Genomic DNA, 25,863 nt, shown 5'->3' on the forward strand with positions numbered 1-25,863 from the left:
AACACTATTAAGGCTAGTATCATATTTTTTTTATATTTTAGTTTGATTAATTAATCATTTGTTGCGTACATTGCAATATCATGTACTGTAAACTACTCTATCACACTGAAAAAAAACCCCAAACACTACAAAAATAACAGTAGAAATAGTCTGCACAAATAAACAAAGCTAACAGGCAAACAGAGAAATAAACAATCTCTGCATATACACAGCAAAACAACCTCTACCTCTGTACAGCCACATCAGAGCAGGCATACAAGACAAGATGAGAAGGGGAGGCTGTGGAGTGTAACCAGACATTTGTGCAGAATTACTGCATTCACCTGTGTTCTTCGGGGCTCCTCTGTTGTGGGTGATGAGTAGTAATACGGAGACGGCTTTCCAGACCCTGGAAAGAAAAAAATAAATAAAGTGAGTGGTGCCTTAGATGGATTGGTGGAACTTGATGCCAACACACTTCATATCAGTGAAAAAAGTCAGCACATCCCTGAAGGGCAAATGTCTGTATTTTGATAGTAGAGGATCAAGAAGTGGCGCGCTACGCTGGAGAGAAATAACACCAAATAATAGACTTGGCCACTGCTGTTCTGTTGTTTATACAGCCCATGGGATGGGTATTTCCACTGGCACTTTATCCAACGGGTGGAATCCAGAAACTCAATTTCCACTTCCCTATGTAATAGATGAATTTTTGAGGCTGCAGGCTCATTTTGTTTACTCTGGCCTCCCCCCTGTTCTCAGCAACCAGAGTAGGCTGGTGAGAGCTCTTGTCTGACGGTAGTATGTCTGAGTACCCACTCACTGGCCCTGTCTGCAAGCTGTGACCTGGTGATACTAACAATGGCACCATTGTGGAGTGTCCACTCCTGGCTGGTTGGTCCACTTTAGTGCTGTGCAGACCAACTGCAGCACAAAAACAGCCCTGAAGCGGTCGGAATTCAACTGACTGTGATGGGGCTGGCAGGGCTTGGTGGAAATGATAAGAGAGGCCCGTCTTGGCAAGGAGAGGAGACTGGCCACAGAATCCGCTTGGAGCGTTACGAAGGATAAAACAGATAATGCCCCGAATAGCAGCAAGTGTGTAACAGCACACAGTCTGGTGCAGATGGTGAGTGTGAGCCAAATTTAATTTTTAAGGAGCGTAACCCCGAGTGGCTTTCAGGTGTGTACCTGTATACTGTTTTTTATGAATACTGTTGTCTCCTTGGTAATTAGAAAATTGCATAGTTGACTGTGCTCTCTGATAATCTCTGATGGTGTCTCTATGCTCTCTGATGCCCAGCAGTGCAGGAGACGACGTGGCGCTGGCAGCTGCAAGGAAAAAAAGAAAACACGTTTCGTAACATTAAATTCCAGAGGTTTTCCGGTCTCACAGACAGTGTCTATTTTGACTGGGCACGGAATAAAGTGAACTGAATGTACCAGGGTGGTTGACTGGAGACATCTGAACGTTGCTGGTGGGGAGGGTGGGCTGGGACTTGAACCTGTCTCGCTCCAGTGTGGACACTGGTGTGAGAAAATGGTTTTGATTCCATCCGTCCTGTTAGGGTAGTGGGGAGAGGAAAACATTGATCCTCCGGATAAATATGCTGGATGTCAAAAGACTCTGTTACTACACATAAAAACTATATACATGATGTATCAAAAAGAACTATCTGATTTCAAAAGGATAGATATTTTTTTAAAGCACATACGATACTCAAACTCATCCCATACTTTTGCAAGCATGTCAGGCTATTGCTACACTACCTGTCAGCAACCATGTGAAAGCCACAGATCCCTCTCTTCTTTCTACCTGTACATGTTTCAGTCATGACCAGTGAACGGCTTCAGAATTAAAACACTTTAAAATCAGATAATTCTTTTTGATATGCCGTGTATTTTTCACAGACATTAAACCGGACACCAGAGAGGACCAAACTCAATGTCATTACCTTTTTATAGATGGCACGTAGATCTCTGTACTGCCACAGTGTGTTCAGCACCTGAGCAGCTGCTTTAACCACCTTCATAGAGTACCTGGAGAAACAGTCAAAAGCCCAAATGGGTATTTTAGGGTATTCCTGAATGCCTTTAGCCTTACTTTAAAAAAAACACTGTAAAAATTACAGGACATGATGTTTGAGGAAAGAGTTTGTCCTCAGTGTGTTTTACCCTGGAACATTACTGAATATATAGCAGGCTAGAAATAGCTGCTGTGCCATCATTCCACAGGGACATAAAACCTCAATGCATACAATGCCACCTTCCCTGTGGCTAAAACTTCTCCTTCTCCAAGCATCAAAGTGTTACTTAGGTGTGGTGTGTTTTTGTATAAAACTCCAGCTGGTCAGTGCCCAAAACAGCCTTTTATCCCCATCCACGACTCTGGTGGGGGTTTTTCACCGTGTGCACAAGTTACAGTCGGGTGTGTATCAGTGTGTACACTGAGAAAAAAAACAACAAACTCTCAGACAAATACGAGCTTCTGTAGCGCACCTGTCTCCTCTGCCCTTGGTTATGTTGACCAGCTTCTCGATGCCGCCCGTGTCAGCGAGAGCCTTTGCATTCTCCATGTTTTTGCTGGTGACCTCGTGCAGGGTGCAACAGATGGCTGCCACGGTCTCGTCCGACAGCAGGGTGGTGTTCCCCCCAGGGAGACGGTTGACCAGGTCCCTCATTGCGTACTTCCCTAAGAGCGAGGAGGGGAGGTGAGACGTGCAGGAAATACACTGTGACACACTTACTGTACAGCATGTTTGTAGGCAGATGCTTATGCATGGAGAAGGGAGGGGAGTACCACTCATACATTTTTTCCCCCTCCATGTTACATAATGTAAAGGTCTTCCACTGTGACCTAAACTACACCGTGGAGCTTCTATAATCAGGCTGATATTCATTTTGCTTAGCCTGCAGTGTTGTAGAAAGTTATCCTAAATGACATTGCATCAACGCAAGGACACTGGCGTGTGTGCATCCTACTGTAAAGCAGCAGCAGCCTGGTGGTAAGAAAACCAAAAGAAAAGAAAAAAACCCTGCAGCATAAACTCACAACCACAAAACTGAAGGCACCTTAAATCAGAACCAACCCCCACCCCAGCCTTCCTGCTACAGGCATCACCCCAGCTTTGTTGGAACTGTAACTCCTCATTAATTCCACAGAGCGCACATAAAAGCTTGTTTTTTTTCCATTAAATGAGAATGTTTCATGAAAAACAAAAGGCTAGAGGGAGATTAAAAAAATAATAACCAATAGTTAAAATTGTCACAAAAGGCCCTTGTTCTGTAGTTGCCATTAATTAAAACAAACTGAACTAACAAAACCCCCCCACTGTTTAACAATTTGTTAAACAATTTGTCGGTTTGCACACTGTATAAATCACAGAGCCAGCTTAGATGGAAAATGTTTAAAATATTAATAAGTAGTGTTGTGTAAAGTCACATTATTCAGCTAATTTCCTAAAGATCATCTATATAATATCTATGTACCTCCTTAAATAACAGAAAATAATGTGCTTGTAACATCCACACATTAGGTGGGTGTTTTATTCTGAGTAAGGGCATGTATCCAAGCTAAATGCTTTAACAACATAGCCTCTGCCTAATTGGTACAACATGAGCAGAGGCTGGACTGTTAAATATGCTGAATCCGATAGGAAAAACAATAAGGCGGCTTTATATTTGTGTTTAATATTATTCATCCAGACAGAGTCATTATGGTGTATAGCAGCGGTCCCCAACCCCCGGGCCTCGGACCGGTACCGGTCCGTGAGTCGTTTGGTACCGGGCCGCGAGAGTTGAGGCTCAGGTGTGAAATGTATAGTTTTCAGGGTTTTTATCGGTTTTCAGTGTTATTTTGTTATCGTTTTTATCGTTTACTCGGTTTTCCTGGGTCTTTTCACGTGTGTTATGAATAAAATTTCTTTTTTTCGGTACTGGTACTCGTTTTATTTTGTTGTATTTATCCGCGACACCTTAACCCTTTAAGACCTACCATAGAACCAAGTCCGCCAGAGCTTATATTATATTTTTACATGCTTTAGTGCCATTTTTGGGAGCATTTCAAGTTGCTATACATCAATACAACCATTACAGCCTAGATTAATAAAATGTCTGAATTAAGTGCATAGTGATTACATAAATTGCAAAAAAGTGCAATAAACTACAAAAAAATTGAAAATCGTTTTTGTTTTTTTAACATATATTTCTAGTTAGAGAAATTTAAGAGGCTTATCCCTCAAAACTGTAAATACAAAGAAGTTGCACAAAATAGTTTCCCACCACAGGAAATTTATTTTGAGTGCCTTCATAGTTTTATTTTTGAAATACACCAATTTTTATACACTGCAGGAAAAACAAAAATAAATATTCTAGTGCAAATTTGCAAAAAAGCAGCATATGCATCAAAATAAACTATTTCTAGCAGTGCAATATGAGTCCTAAGCATCCCAGAAACGACACAGAAAGTCATAAAGTCAAACATAACTTTTAAAAACACCAGTATAGGCTCATTGAGGCCCAGACGGTAAAAAACTACATTTCCGCGAAAATGACGTCACTTCCGGTTTCGGGCAGGTCATGGCGGACATGCGATACTTCGCGCTGACGTCTAATCCAATGTAGGAAGTGTTATGAACAGCTGATCGGATCGGCAAAGCGTGTTTCTGGAATATTGTGTTTTTGTTGCTGCAAGCGCTTTTTATGCAGTTTTTGCAAAGCTATATGTGGAAGGAAACTGTGACCTAGCACAAGCTGATGGCATAAGATGTAAGTACAACTCCTCAGGTTTCATATGCAAAAAAAATTATTGCGCTAGCTCACGTGGTTGCAGAGCTACCGGGATTTAAAAATAGTTACGCAAAACAGGGCGTGCCCGCTCCGGTTTTAAAGGGTTAAAGGCCGGTCCATGAAAATATTGTCGGGCATAAACCGGTCTGTGGCGCAAAAAAGGTTGGGGACCGCTGGTGTATAGTGTAAAATGTGTGACAGTGTGACTCCTGACCTATGAGCTCCTTGTTCCTGACATCCAGTGCCATGTTTCTCAGAGCAGTGGCAACTGAACACACCACCCTGTCGTTATCCATCCGAAGCAGCTCCACCAGGATGGGCAGTCCTTTCTCCTTTCGCACTGCTGCACGGATGTATGCTGCAAACTGTGCACACAGAAAGCAGTGAAACTTGAGAAGGGTCCACGCCCTACTCAGGAAAATGTCTGGTTTTAAGATGTGTGTTTTAGCATGTGTGAGTTCCAGAATAAAACTGGTGTCAGCTTTGATCGATGCAGACGTGCTGAACTGTTAAGTTAAGTGATCAGTGAGTGTATAAAAAGTGAATACAGGTACTTTACCTTCCAGTTGCCAGCTGACAGGTTCTGAAGAGACCCGGCTGCTCCCTCCAGAGTTGCAGGATTGGAACTCTCAGCCAACAGAGTCAAGTAAGGCTTAACCACCGAAGGATGCCAAAGCATTTCTGCACCCTTGGGAGACTTGGAGAAGCCAGGTATGGGCCCCACACCGTCCCACTGAATCAGAATATAAGTGTTTGTCAGGCTGTGGTATATAATGACTTTATTGCAACTTTTCTGTGTGGTCTTCACTCATTTTCCAGTATATCATACATGATAATAGAAATATTTTGCCAAATGTCTTGCTATTTTAAAGATACAGTCCCACACTCACTGTGTCTTCCTGAAGGCTGTTTTTCTTCTTCTTTTTCTTTCTGCCCCAACAGCTGGAATCCACCTCTTTACTGGGAGATTCTCTGGCCAGTAAGCCATCCACTTCCTGCCCCTCTATCAGTCTGGGTGCTGTCATCTCCAGCTCCAGACGATATGACAGGTTCCTTAGAGTGCAAATACAATTCTCCACAATCTGGCAGGTACAAGAAGAAAGGCAGTGGAACAGGTAGTTATAGTAGATGCTCTTTTAATCACCATGACAAAGGCTACAACTCTGTGCAGCATCCTACAGTATCTGCAGCCAGTGTGTGGGACATGCACCTTCTATTTGCAGTAATACAATGATATCAATTAGATTTGGAACTCAAGGCAGACAAAATTCGTCAACCAGAGCACACAAATTTATTTTCATGCTGTTTGAGTTTTGTAATGGGTTTGCCTTACAGAATGACAATGAGCATGAATGATGGACACGGTTAAGGGTCGAGTTCCCAGAGTGGTGATCTTCACATTAGACATGGTCCACTTGACTTTTTATGGCTTTACAATTCACAGATGAATGAGCTTTTGCAATACCCAGTTGTATAAAAAAGGTTAAGGATATATAATGGCCATTCCAGCTCTATATCTTTAATTCTTGAACTCTCAGCATAACCCTTATTCATCTATACTGGGCTTTGGTGCGGCCCCTCAATTCCACCTCTGTCTGAAACAAGTCATTCTGCCTCCTCTTGCTTTCATGCCTCCCTTGCTTATAGCCAACTTTTCTCTGACTGTCTTTCCCTCAGACAGCCAGGACTGTGTCTCCCATTAAGTACATCTGCTCTTTATGACATCAAAGAGATCCAAGACTTGAAAAAGAGTGTGAAACAGAACATTTAAAGTATTCTGAAGCCTAAGCTTATGTGGTTCTAACTATGGCCATTAGTAATATGAGCAACCACTGTTGCAGCCCGGCCAATCAGAATGCAAAAAGATGAGTTGTGCTTTGGATGACAAAGCACATGAAACAGTTGCTTCTGGCAGCTGAGGGTCATTTAGGCACAAGGAAACAAATGATTCAATCAGGATGAGTAGGATTCTTCCCTCTTATCATGTGGCAGCATGTTCCCCCTCTTGGCTAAATGTATTTGTGTGTGTGTGTGTGTGTGTGTGTGTGTGTGTGCATCAGTGGATGGGTGTCTTTGTGCGTACCTTGCTGTCGAAGTCAGAGGTGTTTACGCAGGCTTTGATGACATAGAGCAGTGAGTCAATCAAGCCCTCACAAGTGCGCATCTGTTTCCTGGCCTCCTCACCAGCTGAACTCAGGTTCCTTTGAAACACCATGCAGACACACACATACGACATTTGATTTGGGGCTTTGCTCAACAAACAGATGAGCATATGCAAACACACAAAATGACAGCTGTGCACGTGTGTGTGTGTGTGTGTCCCACTCGAATGTGTAATGTGGGCTTTGCAATCCCCATACACCAGCCATAATGTATGAGAGGTGTGCATGTGTGTGGTCTGACTAAAGAAATTACAGTACTTTGCTGAGTAAGTAAGGACCCGACGACCACACCTATGCATGTTTGAGTGCAGTGTTACACAAACAATCACCTCAACTAGCTGGCACCAATTAGAAGCTGTGCTCTACACACTGCACTGATCTCAAAGGAAGAAGCCCCAGGAGAGAGGTTGTGAGTTTTCCAATAGTTTTGACTGTGATATTCAAAGAAATGGTGACGGCTTTAAAACGACAACAAGACAGAAAAGTGTACCCATTTCACTAAATCATATTTAATCATTAAACCCATATTCATGAAAAAATGCACATCATCCTGATAATATTCGCTAAATAAAAATTGATTTACGAGCATATCTACAAATTTTTTATTTTTAGATTTGAGGCGGGTCACTTTATTATCATATTTTCTTCAAAAGCATGCTATGAGCTCATCAGTCATTACATGCAATAGCATCAGATGTCCACAGTGGGGAGCTAGTGCCAAGTGTGATCATCAGGTGGTTTACCTCAGGCAGCCTGTGGTGTTCCTCAGCACCAGAGAGGAGTGAAACTTCAGCTTGTGCTCGTCATCGAAGGTGGAGCTGCTCCATCCAGAGTGAGGGATGATCACAGTGTTAGTCAGAGTTGTTAAGGCGTCCCGGATGATTGTCATCTTGACGGCGTCACACGACGACAGGTTCCACAGCACCCCTGAGGACATAGCCACATGCATTGAGAAGCAGGCGTGCAAACCTTCTGTCAATTCAGCTGAGCTGTCATGTGCACTTAGGTTAACCGGGGGGGGAGAAGAGAGAGAAACCAACTTTGGCTTTTAGTTCAGTGTGTGCGGACGTGTCCGACAACATGCAAACCGAGAACCTGAGTAAAGATATGACTGTACTACAGCTCGAACATCAAGGCATCAGATATTCAAGTCAACTTTCATCTCTGCAGACTATCCTTGCGGCAAAGATTATTTGCTTGAAATGAAAAATATAGTAAGAATGATGGGGTGGGGATCCATATGGCATCAGCTCAGTCATTTCAATTGAAATATAAATAAGGTAGAAGTCTTTAGAAATCATGCCATCATTTCACTCAATTCAAATATACTTTTGGTAACCACTGATAATCATGCACAGTCGTGGCAGCTTTTGATGCTGCATCTGTCATGGATTAGTCAGCATGTAACATGTTCTTCTAATTAGGTGACTCTTGCTGCTAGGCTTATACTAAGACACAGCCTGACTGCTGTAGGGCATTGGAAGCCCTGCAGGAGACAAATGTTACACAAGCTGAATTCTACAGTAAACACTCAGGGCTGAATACATGTGTAATGTTCAAAATGCAGCCAAAACAATGCGTCATGTACAGTGTGCATGTGTGTTAGTGGTTCACGTATGAGTGCTTAATGCTTCATGTTAATGAATCCATTTGCTGTTGTTGCTCTACCACTTGCTCACCTCAGTCTGTGCCTTCAGAACACATCACATGATCAACAGACCAATGAAGCTATTACATGGAACTCTGTAATATACATGGACACACTACTGGGAGAAGTAAAACAAATAATGACAGGTCTTCCTGGCTACTTTTCTCTCAACCTCACTGTTTATCTTCTTTCAGTAAGCTGCCTCTCCGTCCTGCTCTGATTGAAGCAATGGAGACGATAATACTCTGTAATATGGCCCAAGAGCCCGATTGAGGCAGACTGCTGGCAAGAGGCTTTACAGACAGATATATGCCTGCCAAGACGGCCACTGCCAGTCATTTAATCAACAATTTCTCTTACCATTATCCTTATTAACACTAAATCAAAGTGCTTTCAAACCCATTAAAGTCCTTTAGTGAACTTTCATTACTTTCCTTTTATTATGCTAAAATAACAGGGCGGCACTGAAAACCATGTGATACGCAACTTATATAAAGTTAACATGCAGCACGTGCTTCTTACTGGAGCCTGGCAGCAGTGTGTGTGTGTGTGTGTGTGTGTGTGTGTGAGAGTCATTTTGTGCATGCCAAAAGCTTTGTGTCAGGTGGACTAGTAGACTCTGCTCAACTTGACTCAGTGGGACTCAGTTTAATTCTGCACTAACTGACCTTTGCTCCTTCCACCAGCACATTCAGTTCTGTGTTTGCCTTTCTCACGGGACACGCACAGACTGCCTTGTAATAGGACCAATAATGCAGTGATAAGACACTCATGTCCACTGACCAACCCCCCTGCTTCTTCTTCTGACTCCACAATTCACTCGTTCTGCCTCTGGCAAGTTCCTAAACAGCCACTGAATGTCAATTTGTAGGAAGAATGTTCTCAGCTGGATTTTGGACTGATCCTGTGGAGGCAGCATGTCGGGAGAAATCAACAGGAGAATTCACTGAGGTGTGACTGACAACCCTGTCAGTGGTGCAACACCAGCAGCAATACCCATAAGTTACACCTGACAGTCAGACGGAACAGATGTATGCTTGTAGGCACCGACGTGAACCTTGTTCCCTACTCAGTCGCTTGTTCTCCAGTGCCTTGGCCTGCCTTTGAAACGCTGACCCAAGGTAAACATTGTTGTGAATTGTGAGAGCGCAGGAGGACACAGGGAGACGCATGGAGAAAAAAAAACCCCAAAATAATAAATAAATACATAATCTGAAGGTGTTTAGAACAGCTAAGGAAGTTAAATGGACATATCTTTTGCCCTGAAGTAGCTCAGCTGTAACGCATTCTGGGTTTTTAACACAAACAGAGTAAACGTCTAAAGATCACAGATAAAGAACTAAATGGCCACAAGGGATTGCACTGGCACAGTGACTCAGCACTCCACTGATTATTGTGTGTATATGGCTGACAGTTGCCTGCAGAGTTCAAAGTCTGGCACCACTTCCCCTCATCAGCAGCCACTTGCCAAATTTTACATGTAGTTAATCTAAGTCATCCACTTGTGCAAATTTGGTGTTTTTACCGACTTCAGTTCTGCCATTTTTTTAATCACAGAAATACACAAAGAACAGACTCATCCTGACTACTGAGACACGTGTGTCGCAACAGTCAGCATTGTCATATTTATTGGACACATGACACTGAAAGGCTAAACGAGACACAAGGAGAGAGACAGAGAGACTCCTAAATAAAATCTGAATATATTACAAGCAGTGATCTTGGAAATTAAAGAGCTTTCTGACATTTTATCAGTACTTAATCCAATGCACTTGATTACATTCTGTCATAATGCAGTCCTGCAAGCCTATGTCATGCTGCATTTGCTAAATATGTGTGGATGACGACTTTGGAAAATTTAGTCAGTTGAACTCACGTTATAATTATTAAAATGACTTCAATACCCACCAGGATGTCTGTGACTCAGTCCAAAAACGCTCTGGTGTGATTTAAATGCTTCTGTATATTTTGTTAGCTGCCCAACAAAGCTGACTTTCATTAATCACTCATTTTTCACTTCAAGTGAGGCTAAACACTTTCGACAGGCGGAATGAAAGTGATCTTGATTGATTCCCCAAATGTGTCACTTCTCCCTGGAGACCATTTCTGTGTCTTCAACTACAGGTCGACACGTCATCGACTTTGCCTGGCGAAGCAATAACTGGGTCGTCTTTCAGTTCAGTTAGTATAAAGCTGCTAATCATCCAAAAAAACCCAAAAAAACCCCAAAACAAAACAAAAAAAAAAAACGGCTCAGTTTATTAACCTTTTAATTTTTGGAGTTAAAAAAAAAGCTTCAGTACTGTCTGATCTCTAATGCTGCATCGACTAAATCTCAGAGTCAGCTCGGCGTGTACTTTTGAGGTTAGTGAGCATTTTTCATTTTTGCGCCCCGCACGCAGTGAAAGTCATGGATATATTTTTAGATGAAATTACCTTTATCATTTATCTCTTGAAAAAAGGTTATTAATCTTCTCATTCTTTGTTCTCCAAGAACACAAACATAGCAAATCACACCAAGACTTGGCAACTAAAACTAGCTTTGTGGGATAATGCCATTCAGCTTCTCTGTATGTACATTAGAAGTCGGTAATCTTTTCCAAACATCTATTTTTGAAATAAAAAAAAAAGCTCTTGTTTAAACAGTCATTTAATATTTCAAAGTCCAGAATATGCAAAAACAGTGTTTGGCATGGTGATTGCAATCAGTGTGGAGCAAAGTTTTGGAAGTAAAACCAAGATAAAACGTCAGAACAGGGCAATAACAGAGTGTGTGTGTGTGTGTATTTGTTGTCCAGGTATTACTCATATTTTAGGGGCCTAAATCTGTCATATAATGGGGACGTTTATTCCTTTTGGGGAAGAAGTCCTTATACAATAAATCACTACATTTCAACACAGTGACATGTTTTTAAGATTAGACTAAGTTTAGATTCGGGTTATGCTTAGTAGCAGATATTGTTTAAGGTTAAGGTTAAAGAAAGTCAGTAAAAGTGAATGCAAGTTAATGTAAAGTCCACTGGAGTCATGATGCACGACTGTGTGTATGTGCATGAATGGCAGTTTCAGGTGTTTCATCTACTGGTGCTAATAACAGAGCAGTGTGTTTGTCCTTTGGATCTGAAGAAGTGATTAAGAACAGAGCAATAACCACAACAGCTGTTGGAAGAGGAGGCAGGTAAAGGGATGAGATCATGTTGTGAGTCTCCCCCAGCATGACCCATGACCTGAAGCAAGGGTGGCCTGTTCTTATAGCTAGCTCTAATGAAGCACAGATGACAATAGAAGCTCAAATAATCGGACAACTGGTCGGCTTTTTGAACTCCACTGGCAACGACACTAAAGAAGGTGTTCTAATTCGAATTCTAAATATCCCACAAAAGCTGCCTCATAAGGAGCTGTGGGTGAGTGAATAATGTCTGTCTGCTCCACTTTGAGCTATGGTGTGGGCTGTCTTTGTCATCCACCTGAAAGCTCTTTATGTGGGCGTTTCTCATCAGCTATAATTGTGCCGCTTCCCATTTCACTCTGAAGTTGAATGTTGGAACTGGGAGTGACGCTGCAGTAGTAAAGTTGGAAAACTGAGGAAAAACAGCATTTGTTTTGCTCCTCAGCAAGGTGGAGCCATTCGTGCATTACTAGCAACACAGCACAGTGGTTGGGTTTTTTGCACTTAAAACACACAGCTGCAGCACATTTGCGTATGGCTCATTTAGTGAGTCACAAATACACAATAGTAGTATTTCAGATTGTAAGTTTTAAAATTTTACTGAAGATTACCTGCGCTGTTGCCATCTTGGATTGTTAAATCAGAATTGATGGGGCTTCTCTGACTTTCTGAGTTGGAAGTCTGATTTGTTCCAATTGAATATTCAGACTTCAGATGGAACGCACCATTAACCAGGGTGATGCAACCCTGCTGACCTTTTCAAATTACTCTTGTTCCTAGGGTCTGCACTACCAATTACACACATCAGGCTTTCTGTGGAAGAAAGGAAAGGAAAAGAACCTAAACAGAGATCACTAAAGGAGACGATTCGGAAATGCCTGTGCATTATCTGAAATGCAAGTGTGAAGAAAGACAATTTAGAGACTGTAGATTCCAATGTGAGAATGATTATTTTCTCCTTTTTAAGCAGAGTCAACAAATGCTCTACTAGAAAAGGAAGCTGAAGATTATCTTCTCGCAGACAATACAAAAGGGTTCATATTCAGGCTCGTATTGTTCACCCTCGGGGGACTGCTGGATTGTAACCTGAGCGCATGTTAGTCCAGCACAAACAGCTGACTCTGCCACCTGGGAGCCAAATGTCTTGGCTTGCTTATTTTTGTAGTGCTCCACCCTGATCCTAAACAACACGGATTTATACCCTATTTGCAGACCTCAAACAACACACAAATGTAGCTGAGTCGCACACAGGTCAACGCAGAGAGAGAGAGAGGATTATCAAGCCCACTGGCAGGAATGCTTGTTTTCTGACAGAGAAGGAGCTAAAACGGCAGCCTAAGTAATAAAAGAAAAAGCATGAATCCTACAGAAATGTGGTTTTATTTTGTTGCATATATCATAAGCAGCAGTGACAGCAGTAGCAGCAACTTAAGGGAAAGCCTCTACACCTGAGTTATTACTACAATCATAATTTCAGAACCGACTATGGTAAGCCGTCTGCTTAATAGCTTATTCAAAGCATCTTTAAGCGCAGTAATCCACAGTTAACCATGACACGCAGCACTAAACAACCTCGAGCTACATTCAGAGACCATGTCAGGATTCATAAGTTACAGCCCCACTGTAACTGTACTGTAATGATCTCTCCTGTAATGCCCAGCAAGTCATTTATCAAATTCTGTAAAGTTGCTGTGTCTGATGCTGGATAATACCAGTGCTGAAATGACTTTTCAGTGAATCAGTTAGCCTGCGAGCTAAAAATAAAAAGCAAGTAATCGAAATTATTCACCGATCAGAAATGGCCCAGATGTGCGTCTATTTGTGCGTGTGAATGTGTGTGAATGAAGTGTAATTTGGATTATTTTCAAGTTTAACAGAGAAGCGTGTGGATGAATACTCTGACAGATTTTTTAAAGCATATAATTCCCCTTAGAGTTTCTGCATTCTCCACACTAACCTGTCACAAGCTCCCTCACTTCCGCATCCACAGTCTTTCTAAGGAGACGGAGCAGTGCTGGGATACCCCCGGCGTTCCTAACAGCGATCTTGTTGTCATCCATAGTTTTGCCATACACGAGGTTCCTCAGAGCGCCACAGGAGTTCCTCTGGACTTCAAGGACTTTGTGGTCTAGCAGGTCCACCAGGTGTTTAATCCCTCCCAGTCGACACACCTGGAGTCAGGATTTTCAGATGTGAAATGATTCTGACCACTAACAACAGTTTTTAAAACTTTCCCTGTAAAACACGGGGAAAAAATCATGCATTTATTCATGTGACAAGAGAATCTACGCACAGGGAATTTATTCATACCAAACAAATTATTTTGAAAAGAAATGCTAATATATGACCATGGAAAAAGTCTTAACCACAGGAGATGGTAGACTAAAAGAAAACTGGATTTACATTTCCTTCTGGAGAACAGAACAATGTGTACTCTGAAAAAAAGCTCCCTGCTTTTCGCTTTGTAATATCAATCACGTTTTTCTGTCATACGGCATCCAAGAAAAACAGTATCTAAAATATACCGTCTTCATAACTTATCTTAGTCTTTATATGTCAAAATCACCATTATGCTAATGTCTGAAAGGACAAATCCAGAGCAGATGTCTCTTTGGATTTATTTATTTTTCTAACTGTTGCTGTAAGCTGTGGATGTTTTTTTCTTTAAATAGACTTGCTTCTGATGTGTAAGAGCAGTGTGATTGTGACTATGTTCACATTCTTGTGACTCTTTGGTAGCTCTAAACCTTTTCAGCTCGACGAGTTGAATTGACCAAATAATACATCTGCTAGTTACAAATAATTTCTTTTGTCTGTGTCAAAGTGACCACCTGACTGTCTGACCGCCTCACACTTCCAGACCTAAATTCCATTTTCACAGCTCCAGTCATCAGTTCTGCTTGTTAAGATGACACTAGCTCAGAAAAGTAATTGTGAAACTCTTGGAACACGCATTAAAAAAAAAAAATACCTCTCTATAATCCACAAGCTCGTATGAGATAACCCATGCTGATAGGTTTTACCTTCTAGTAAAGTAGTGACATATAAGATAGATCACAGCTGAAGGAGATGATTGTACAAAAACTACAGCAGTTGCATTTCACAGTTTTTCAGACATAGAGACAACATTCAATATTCATGGAATAACTAGGTGTAGCCATTGCACCAGTAATAAAATGGCTGATTTGTGTATATCCTTTCGTCTGTGTGAGTTCTCTTCAGGTATTGCAGGTTCCTCCCACAGTCCAAAGACATGCAGTTAGTAGGGTTTCATTAACTGGTGATTCCAAATTGATCTTAAGTGTTATTATAAGCATGGATAGCTGCGTGTTTGCATGTGTTAGCTCAGCAACAAATTGGCAACCTGTCCAGGGTGTTCCCTGCCGCCCCCCCTAGGACAACTGGGATAGTTTCCAACCAATCTCAGTTGTCATAGAGCAGATGGATGGATGGGTGATTTATACAGGCTAACTCAGAGCTCAAAGTTACTGCTATAGTCATACCACAAAACTGTAGTTAAAAAGCCAGTTTTCACTTTGACTGTCGCTGGCTTTGCTCTTCTCATCTGCCAGACATTAAGAGTTTTTGGTAAAGTATATGCACATCTCCAAAATCTGGGCAGGCCCAATAAACTAACAAACATTTTTGAATAACATAAGTTGAAATAACTCACTGTAATAAGAGTGTAAGGGATTAGTGGTAGAACACCTACCTCATTCTTGACTCGATTATCACCAAAGCACAGGTGTTGCAGGTAGGCAGCTGCATTGGCCTGCACTGATGGGAAGTGGTGCTGCAGCATGTGAATCACCTCTGTTAGCTCTGGGTCACGCCACGCGAACTCTCTAAAAGTACACGTGGGGTGAAAAGGCATCAGCATGACGGCAGCGACTGGAAGAAGGTTGCCTTTTTCCTAAAAATTAATTCTTCAGCACCAAAGGACAGGCTGATAAAGCCAAGAAATTACATTTGCACCAGGTCCAGTTGGGTCACACTTAGATTATTGTGTTTGTGCATGTAGCACATTAAAGAAAGAACAAAGGAATGCATTGTATCTAAATTTCTTTTTTTAAGATACTAATAATGGATTTTTCAAACTTAAAATTAGACAAAATGTTTTGTGATTGTAGACCTCTGCCAACCAGTCAATTTGTAGTTTATATCCATATTGGATCAAAGTTGTCTGAATTAGTGTTGCACAATAACAAAATACCAATAAGTACTTTAATCGACCCGCACTTCTGGTTCTGACTACCGAGGACAACAACATTTAACTGCTCTCATGCTAATTATTATCCCTAATTCAGACTCTTCATTTAGAAATATACACCAGCACTGATAGAGCCACTACTTCCCATATGAGGAAGATTGTGCATGAGTACATTATAATCTTGTGCATGCTCATCCGTTAATGTGAATGCACACAGGTCAAATTTTTGCCTCGCTGAAAGCGATACATGAATGTTAATAGATTCAACCTAGTGAAATTGCCTGTTAAGACATCTAGGGAAAAGTGGTTAATGGAAAGGAGGCAAAGAGTGAAAGGGGCTTAAGTTGTAAGAGAAATACCTTTGACACACTGACTGAATTATGCACATCACAATCCCAGACTGCTAGAACTAAATTTGTGGCCTTTGACTAAACTAATAAGTCTTTCCTAGACAGGAGCAATGTTAAAAAAAAATTCTAGAGGAATTTTGAGTCTGACGCCATTCCAGAATGGGCCGGTGTCACATAAAATAAGCGTTGTGCACTCACTTTAAATACTTAGACAGCAGCATAAACAAGTGTAAACAAATTTCCCAATGAGCAGGGTCACTGCAAATGTCAATCCACTCTCTACGCTTACACGACAAGAGCAGACACAGCACTTCAGCACATGTGAGAATCTTTTGTTAAGTGGCCAGGCATAGTTGAGCCAGCTTAACGGCCAGAGCTGTGTGTGCGTGTCTACCCAGGAGGTTCACTGTTTGAATAGTAAGAGGACACCAGTGTTGACCCAGCAGAACAGGACTGCCTTGTAAGCAAAAGTAGTCCCCCTGGATTACTGGTTTATGTTACACTACACTGGTTACTAACCACAGAATAAGTTTAGGGAAACAGAAGCATAGAAATAGAGTGAAATGTGTGTCGAGCTTACCTCGGATCCTTCTGAATGCTGTCTATGGAAGGAGAGCGGGCGGCACCATCATCCACGACAACAGCCTGGCGGGTGTAATTGGGATCGGAAGGCCGGTACTGTGCTGAGCGATAGGGATCAGCATAGGTGGCTGATGTGTTAAGAGTATAATTGTTTCTTTGGTAGGTCATGGCACTTCGCTGGCTAGACGACCTTTGCAGACTGCCCACACCTAAGGGATAAATCCAAATCATTCAGATTAAACACAAGACCAAAAACACAAAAACATCTTAGCGGCGTCTAGACGTCGTCAGCTAAACTTCCAGCTTTCCCCACCATAGGCATACATCTTCAAACAAAGCTGGAAATACAGACATGCTGCTGTTCTGACAAGCTCAGCAAATTCTCAAATCTGGAACAGATTAATGATGAGGATAAAACACAGCTCCCATGGTAGCACAAAGCAGAACTCTTTACTTCTTGTTGCTTTTACAAGCTTGTGTTAGCCAGAGGATCCTGCTGGTTTTCAAAGAGGACAGGAGGACTCAACTTGCTTGGTGATCCACAAATCCTTTCTTCACCGCCTTCTTGCTCCTCTGAGACATCCTATGCTCAGGCTAAGTTTGCCAAACAAAGCAGACAGAATTTGGTAAACCAAGGCGCGCTCCAAAAGATGGAGAAAAGAAGTCAGCCTGAGAACACCTCCCTTCAGTCATCTTTCCTCTTTTCATTTGCACCGAATGGTATTATGACCTAGTTTTTTAACACAATGGGTCACAAACAGAACGGCATAAACAAGCTGCTTGGATTCAGCCCTCCTTCTCACCGGAGCCACGTGATACGAGGCAGCGTGACTGCTGCGCCGGTCAGAAATCTATCCTCCATCCAACAGAACTTGGCACGAGCGTGCTCAAACTCCCTCCTACCAGCAGCCAAGACGTCAACTGGTGGGGTTACTCCAAAAACACAATTTCGCGCATCACTGCACTATGTTGGGCAGCAGCTCTACCGCGCAACATGGTTATCTCCCAAAATGTAACCTTACACAGCCAAAGACATTGGAAGACAAATTATAAACAACATACTGCAGCTTTGCAATTTTACAAGAACTATTTGGATTCCATTTCTCACCTTCTCAGAAAAAGATCGATACTTCCATTGCTCCCGCTTTCACAAAAAAGTACACTGCCTGCCAACAGAAAAAGCCCCCAAAAATGCATGGAAAGCCGATAGGGGGAAATGGCCCATTGAAATTTCATTTCACAACATAACAAAGAAAACTGTGGGATCAAATTGGATTTTTCTAATGAGATAGCGCTCACAAAGCCCCCATATTGAACACCCCCTCCAGCTCTATCCCACTTGCCTTTTCTTAGTATAGCTGGAATAAACACATTACAGTGGCTTGTCTGTGGGGCTTCTTCATACCACCAATAGCATTTATTAGTGAACTTATCGGTCTAAGCAGATCTCCGATGCGCCGAGGAGAAGCCTGAATGGAGTGCGAGTGTACGTCATGGGAATTAAACATGCGTATCCGAGGCAGGAGAGATGATGAGCGGAAAATACTAACATCAGGACAGCTGGAAGAGCACAGGCTGTGGATGTGGCTAACCAAGCTGTCCCCTTCATCCTTCTTCTCATTCTCAATGTGACACATGGGTAATGGACTCCTTTGTGGCAGGATGACATATCAGAACCTGCCCATTAACTCATGTCTCACCCATTTCTGTCTGACAGTGGAGGGAGGATGGAAATGGAGGCAGCGGAAGAGAGAACGAAAAGTAGAAATCAAGAGAGAAAAGCAAGAAAGAAAGACATAACATACTGTGCGCTAAAGGGCAGACAGAAAGATGTCCAACCCCCACATGGACAGCGATAGTCCTCCATGGGGGATATGGGAAAGAGTCCAAGACACCTGGATTAAATGGCAAAGACTTTGACACACTTAAAGTCAAAGAAACTACATAACAGGAAGAAGGCACTTCTGATGTGAGGATGTATAGAATAAAAATTCTGTGCTCATCCTGACCTGGCTCTACCGCACGAAGATACAGCACAAGCAAAGAAGATGGTAAATGGAGTTTCTAGTAGATTTGATCTGTCGCACACAAACACACTCAAATCAAAAACTGTGTTGTTTGTAAGGTACTGCAGGGGTTCCCAGCTTCTATCTGTGCCACACTGTCACTGAGTGGCAGGGGACGCGTAGCATCAAGAAAAACATTACCTCGGTATACGATGTCCTCCTCTCTCAAGCTTTCTCTTTTTAACCCATCTCAGCTGGCTAGATTCATCTGTAACCAGCTGCATACATACAATTGTGCCACCTCAACTTACTCACTGACAGGAAAAGCATTTTCTGACTTTTAAAAAATGGCTCCACAGCAAGTATTTCATAGCAGTCGTTAGCGTAGGTGATGCTTTGCACTTTTGTTGACACTAAACTCAGGTTCTTCCAACAATCTGGCAGCAAAATTCTTACTTGTGAGAGGGAAACGCATAATTTTAGTATCATAGGGAGACTGTTACTAACTATTATTAGTAACAATGTCCAAAGTTAATAATAATGTGGGGCCAACCTGATGTGCTCCTGTAGAGCGTGCTCTGGTGGGTGTGGCTGGGACTGCGATACAACGGGCCCTTGTACGTCCGATCCTCATAGATTGGTGCAATGTGGCGGTCTGGGGAGATGGTTGACCTTAAGTCCGGGGCCAGCTGGCTGTGCTGACTGGTGTAAGAGCTCCGTATTCCTGCAAATTAATATAAATGGGAAGAATTTAGTGTCTGTGTCTTTTCAAAATATTATAGACCAAGACAGCGACTTTCCGGCCATGTTTTCATGATTCTTACAGGATAACTGTGCCAGCATGTTAAAAACATCAGTGGAAAACATCGTGGCTGCAAAAAGAAACCGCAAGAGTGCTTGTATCACCCCAAACGACGGTATTTAGGTCACTTAAGTCACCTGATACTTGGTAGACTTGGATAATCAATCTCAGAAAACAACATGTCTTCTTTTGTTGTCAAACTTAATGTCATTGTTGTGTGCGGTTCACTGATTTACAAAAGGGACACTGCATCGCTTTACAACAATAATGCAGTTTTGACAAAAACAAAAGCAGACATGATGTTCATCTTATGTATCAGGTTAAATCAATTTTCAAACTTGATCAAAATGAATAGAAAGCACTGCACATGCTGAAGAAATAATTCAGTTCACACAAATATGACTGTCAGTAAAGTATGAAAAATGAAAAATGAAACAAAAACACAAAACAAAACATGAGTTAGGGAAAAACCCCACATCTGCTTCTTTTTTGAACAGGAACTAGGCACAAGCAAATGCTAAATATTGGTTGAAATGACTAAAATGAGTCACTGAAGTGAACTGAGCAGATACCGAAGTGACACTGCAAACCAGTCAGTCCATTAACAACAGAGTGTTTCACATAACAAACAAACAAATGCTATAATCAGCAAAAAGCTCTCCTGATGGGGGTGAGAAAAGGAAACCATTGTCTAATTAAAAATTCCTTTCACAAAGGTCACTTTAACAGGAAATGCTGGCATAGTCGAGCATCAATTTCTGTCTGACTCAGACTCGGGTCAGATGTAAAACAACAAGAGCAGAATGAGGAAACATCACACTGCACTGGGTCTTTCCATATAAAGGGAAACACGGCTATTATGTCTCACTCTACCAACCTTGGAATGCCTAAACTTCCAACAAAAACAAACGTGAGCGAGGTCGTGCAGTCATGGCCAACAATCTGACAAACTGACATTGTGTCACATGGTAGGCAGATGAGATCGCACACTCGCACACTCTCTGTCACTTGTAAGATTTTACCTATCAGGACATAATCAGTCCTTGACCAGGTCTTAAAAAAGTAATAGCAAGTTAGACAAGTTAGTCAGTGCCATTATTAATATAAATGATGCCAAAATGCAGAAGCAATGTGTGAAAAACTAAAAGCATCCCATTAGTCAGCAGCTATGGATGAATTTTGGCCCACTCTTCTTTTCAGCTATCTTACGGTCCAGCCACAGTGTCTCACTCAGGCTGAAGTATTTGTTGGACAAATAGCCTCACATTTGTTTCTAGAACACGTTGAAACTTTGAGGAGTTCATGGTCAACTCAAAGACTGCAAAGCACACAGGTCCTGCAGCTGCAAAACAAACCCAAACCATCAGCATCCACCCCCGTGCTTCACTGTTGGTGCAAGATGTTTGTGGTAATGTTTTGTTTGGGTTTTTTTTTTTTTTTTTTTGCTAAATGTGGTGCCATGCATTATGGCCAACCATCTTGTCTTGTGGTTCGTTTAGCTGCAACTTTGAAAAGCTAAGCTGTGCTGCCGTGTTCTTTTTAAAGAGAAAAGCAACGCATACTTTTTTTGTTTTATGCAGAGGTTTTTCTTTTTTAAATTGTACTTTACTAATTGTGCACGGTTTCAGGTAGTTAAAAGTCTGAGATGTACTTCTTGGGTTATTTTGCAGTTTCTCTAAGCATTGCAAAATGTGACCTTGGGTTGAATTTTCTGGGACGCCCACTCGTGGAAAGATTGGCAACCGTCTTTAATGTTTGCCACTCGTGATTAACCTTTTTCAATGTAGACTTCAAATTGTTTGGAAGTGACCTTAAAACCCTGCTGAGAGTTATGGGCAGCATCAATTGCCCCTTTAAGAGCACTGCTGATGTATTCCCTACTTGGCTATGTGTTAACACACATACCTGAGAGCTCCAGCCAACAAAGTGACAAAACCTGAAATTTTACAGAGGTACTCACACTTCTGATGCTCAATCGAGAACATATGATTAGCAGCACTGCTACTGCCTCTACTGGCTACTATGTACCTACCTATGGAAGTAATAAGAGACATAAGAACACTTGATTTGTTAAATCGATGTGTAATATGCCACGTTTTATAGTTCATTGGAGGTTATATTAAGCTGGTTTTAGGACTTTCATTTTTATTATGTCCCAGTGTGTAAAAAGAAGAGTCGATACATGTTGTCATCTTTCTTTTTGCCATAACTGGATGAGAGTATATAAAAGAAAAATCATTTTTTTAAAAGGCCTTTGTAATACCTTAATATGTAACCACAAAGAAGTTAAAACTTGACATGTTGACATTTTCTCAAGGAACATAAGAATATGATTAAAGCGTTCTTGGTTATGTTTTAAAGAGACGATGAGATGTCAACAAAAGTTGCTGTGGTTATAATGTTATGACGCAACTTTGGAAGAGTAACTTTTGGCTCCAATATAATGTGCATGGCAGCATATACACCTGCACCATCTGTTCTCACTCTGTACAAACTCAAACTTAAAAAAGCAAATTCATTTCCCTGCTCCCCAAAACACAAAATGGTTAACTGAAACAATCGATAGGAGAGGATAGTGCATTTGAGTAGAATTTGTACTGAAGAAGGAAAAGAAAATGGATGAATAATCTGATTAAAAAGGGGGCCCTATTAATTTAAACAGGAGGGGGTAATGGGCTGCAAAATTTCTATCAAAATAACCAAGGGCTAATGTCTGAAAATGGACCACAATTATAGCATGTCTCACCCAATCATCCCCTAATCAAGTTAAACTCAGAGCTGAGCTATTCTGCTGTGACATAACAAGAAGCAGAATAATAGTCGTGCTTTTACCGTCGCATTTTGAAGATCGCAAAATAGGTTAAGAGTCCAAACTTTTTTTTTTTTTATTTTACAGACCAATTAAAAATAAACTGGTATGATGAACTGTAGAGGACAGCGTTTGCTCCTCTTTCTCTCATCAAACAAACCTAAACAAACACCATTTAAGTAATGTTTGTTTTAAACCTCACATCACTGAAGCTCACTAAGCTGTGAACCCCAGTGGGCCAGTATACAGTTGGCAACTTACTGCTTATTGCACATTTCACAAGCCCCCAAACGTCACTTGGGTCCTCTCCAACTGCATGAGCTCAGGCACAGACTGCTGCTAAACACGAGCTCTGCCATGCAGAACCAGCTAAATGAGGGAGTCTTGTCACAATTTGAGACTGAGGACATTAATAAATAAACATATTTGCCTCATTTGTGAGCAGAGAGACTCTGGAGGCAAGACGAGTACAAATTTCAGATGTACATGGTAGACTAGACTGAGGCTAACCTCTGAAACACAGAGCCTTTACATGCACTGAGGCAAGCATAGGATGAGGCATTGGGCAGCTGGTTAGGGGACCCTGGTAACCTCAATCTGAATAAACATGCAGAGAATCAACTAACTAGCTTAATGGTGTAGTTTTTTTGAAATAATGGTTGCAGTCCAAGTTACTGGCTGATATTAGCAGAAGTTGTAAAACAAACAAACAAAAAAAACAGATTTAAAAAAAGGATTTTCCTTATTTTCTGTCATACATGTGCAGTTAGAATGGTCTATGCTTAAAATGTCCAAAGTTTTAAATAACAAGATATATGAAAATAATCCTTGTGAACCGAAAGCTTAGGCTTCAGACTGCTCTTAAGGCTCAGCTTAAGAGAATTTCTCCAACTCTTGAATATCTTTGAGATCACAGACATGGGATGTAATTAATACGGTTATCTCAGCCACACAGTTTTATACCCGTGAGCACAGCAGGTGGTTTGCCTCCCGTTTACAAGAGCCAACCAATAAGAAGAAAGTTGGGGGGGTGATTGCGTGCACTAAAGCCCAGTATTAGATAGATACAGATATGTATTTAAACCGTGTATCACACAGAACCCAGAAACTAAAATACGGAGCTGGAATTGAGCAGAATAACTCCACTTTAAGGTCAACTTATCACCAGGCTCAGTGGGCAGGTCTTTTCCCCTAATGAATCAAATAAACACACAAATACAGATTAAATTCTATCAAAGTCTAAATTGCAAGTAAATGAGCATTTCCTGCCAAAATATCAGTCCGACCTTGACCTGAAAGCTGGAAAAAAAATGGTGTCCTAGCTTCTAAGTGCTCTCTGACAGCAAGAGCATTTTATGGAAGAGATCACAACAAGTGCAATCCATTTTTGGGTAAAACAGTGTTGACAAAGCACCCAGTTTTTTGTCAAGGTTATGACAGATTTTAAAACATTTTCTCTAAATTAAATTTAGCGACTGGCTTTTTAGCCATTGCGCAGTAATAAATTAAATGATGGCGAGTGCTGCAAACATCCTTGAAATATGGAAAGGTTTAAACAAGGCTGTGGACTTCATTTATATATTGAAGATTTGAATGTTTTTGACTGATTTTACCTCACTAATGAAAGTATTTTTTTTTGTAAACTTCAGAGTGTTGTCAAGTAAAGAGGGTTGAAATAAGGCAAAACTAAAATGTATCATAACCTACAGAAGCTTTTCTGTTTTGTTTATGTGTGTTTCCTATAAAACATTTTAACCCCCTAAAACCTAAAGAAACGCCCAAGCTCTGACTCTCCACTCCATAGCCATATAAACAAAGACATAAACTAAGGTTGGAAGGAAGTAGTAAAACAGAGTAAAGAAGAAAAATTCTGCCACTGTGTGCACTCAATAGTGCAGAGGCCTTTCACACCATAGCTGTGTGCACAATAACCACTAGCCGCAGCTTGGCAGGAAATCAGTTCAGCTTCTCTTGTTCAAAGGTTTGAAGAGGGTGAGGAGAGGGTGAGGAGATGGAGAGAGAAGAGGTGGTGGGAAGACATAAGGAAAGGCGGGAAAAGAAAGCAGCCGAGAGTATAGGAGGGGATGGGAAAGAGAGGATGAATGAAAAGAGGGTTAATGAGGCTGTCTAGGACCACCAGAGACCTCTCATTCCATGTAAAGCCTAGCCACATAAACAGAGCTTTTGGCACAGCTGTGACCGAGTGAGTGGGAGAGAATCTCCCAGGCACAGGAACCTTCATGCATATCTCTGCCTCTCAGCAGCCTGACTCCTGAAAGTAGCAACATTCAAACAACCTTAGCAGAGACTAATCTGTCCCCCGATAGAAGGGCTGCAGTCACTTCTAAAGGCATCTGCAAATTGTCAGGGAGAAATAACATACTGCTGTCTATTGAGGATGAATGGCCCACATTCCTGCTGCGTTATAGTCATTTAATTCTCCCCCTCAGTCCTCTCACCGTGGCTTTAACAGATTACACTTGGCAGAGGCTGGATAAAGGGTGGTGGCTGCTTGGCGCGTGCTTTCCCTGGAGAAACAAACACTTAAATGGATGCAGCTGAATGTATCCCTCAAGAAAAATACATTTCAAGAATCCTCTCTAAACAAACGGAACTCCTCAAAGAAAACTGGGATGATTATCAGAAAATCATTACGCATGAAAGTTCCTAAAGGGGTAAAAATTCGATTGCACCACAGCTAAAACTACCCCGGTAGCCTGGATGGCGAAATGAAAATGCAGACATTAAGATGTGCTATTTTCCCCCCCTTTCTCTTCCTTCCTCTCTGAAAGGGACATGGAGCGTAATGAGCACATTATTAGGGACAATTTATCTTCATTTTCCATTTTTCAGCAGCAGAGGGAAGCTCTGACATCATGCCAGTGACAGCGCAGGGAGGGGAGCCAGGTGGATGAGTAGTCGGAAGAGCGGAGGGAGGAGAAAGGGCACAAATGAAGCACAAAAAGGTGGACAGAAGTGTGACGAAAAGGCAGCAGAGAGAACCAAAAAGTGTGTGATGAACCAAGAAAAAGGAGAGGAGGAGGGGGGAGGAAAAACACTTTCTGATAGATATTGACAAAAAACCACCAAGAGCTACAACATCAAGTTCAGGCTGCTGGATGGTGTTTGCCAAATCCTTGCAATTGAGTCTGATTGTGTGATCGTCCCATTTCCTTCTACTATGGCTCATCGGACACCTGTGAAAAATTACTGCAAAGTGCAGATGATGTGTTTGTGACAAAAAGGAAGACTGTAAGGGGGAGGACAAAGAAGGTGACAAAGAAATGAAGGAAAGCAGAAGGAACAGAAAGCTCGGTTTGTTGGCCAGTTTTATACTCTACCTTGACGAGACACACAC

The 25,863-nt window shown here is 41.6% G+C and overlaps 1 protein-coding gene across 5 annotated transcripts in view; it reads right to left on the reverse strand.

The window, feature by feature from the left end:
- pkp4 (plakophilin 4) overlaps positions 1-25,863 on the reverse strand; it is a 95,994-nt gene that overhangs the window by 2,979 nt on the left and 67,152 nt on the right. For all 5 annotated transcript variants that reach the window (XM_087830187.1, XM_087830190.1, XM_087830188.1 and 2 more), the window contains 14 exons: positions 19,448-19,618; positions 16,887-17,097; positions 15,459-15,591; positions 13,704-13,917; positions 7,673-7,856; positions 6,851-6,968; positions 5,658-5,849; positions 5,327-5,500; positions 4,982-5,132; positions 2,479-2,671; positions 1,935-2,019; positions 1,423-1,540; positions 1,171-1,311; positions 324-388 (listed from right to left, as the gene is read on the reverse strand). In XM_087830187.1, coding sequence (XP_087686313.1) covers positions 324-388; positions 1,171-1,311; positions 1,423-1,540; positions 1,935-2,019; positions 2,479-2,671; positions 4,982-5,132; positions 5,327-5,500; positions 5,658-5,849; positions 6,851-6,968; positions 7,673-7,856; positions 13,704-13,917; positions 15,459-15,591; positions 16,887-17,097; positions 19,448-19,618 — 2,150 coding nt within the window. The remainder of the gene's footprint in view (positions 1-323; positions 389-1,170; positions 1,312-1,422; positions 1,541-1,934; positions 2,020-2,478; positions 2,672-4,981; positions 5,133-5,326; positions 5,501-5,657; positions 5,850-6,850; positions 6,969-7,672; positions 7,857-13,703; positions 13,918-15,458; positions 15,592-16,886; positions 17,098-19,447; positions 19,619-25,863) is intronic.

The sequence above is a fragment of the Neolamprologus brichardi genome, chromosome 16 (assembly GCF_056152115.1).
Source record: "Neolamprologus brichardi isolate AB-2024 chromosome 16, ASM5615211v1, whole genome shotgun sequence".
Lineage (NCBI taxonomy): Eukaryota > Metazoa > Chordata > Actinopteri > Cichliformes > Cichlidae > Neolamprologus > Neolamprologus brichardi.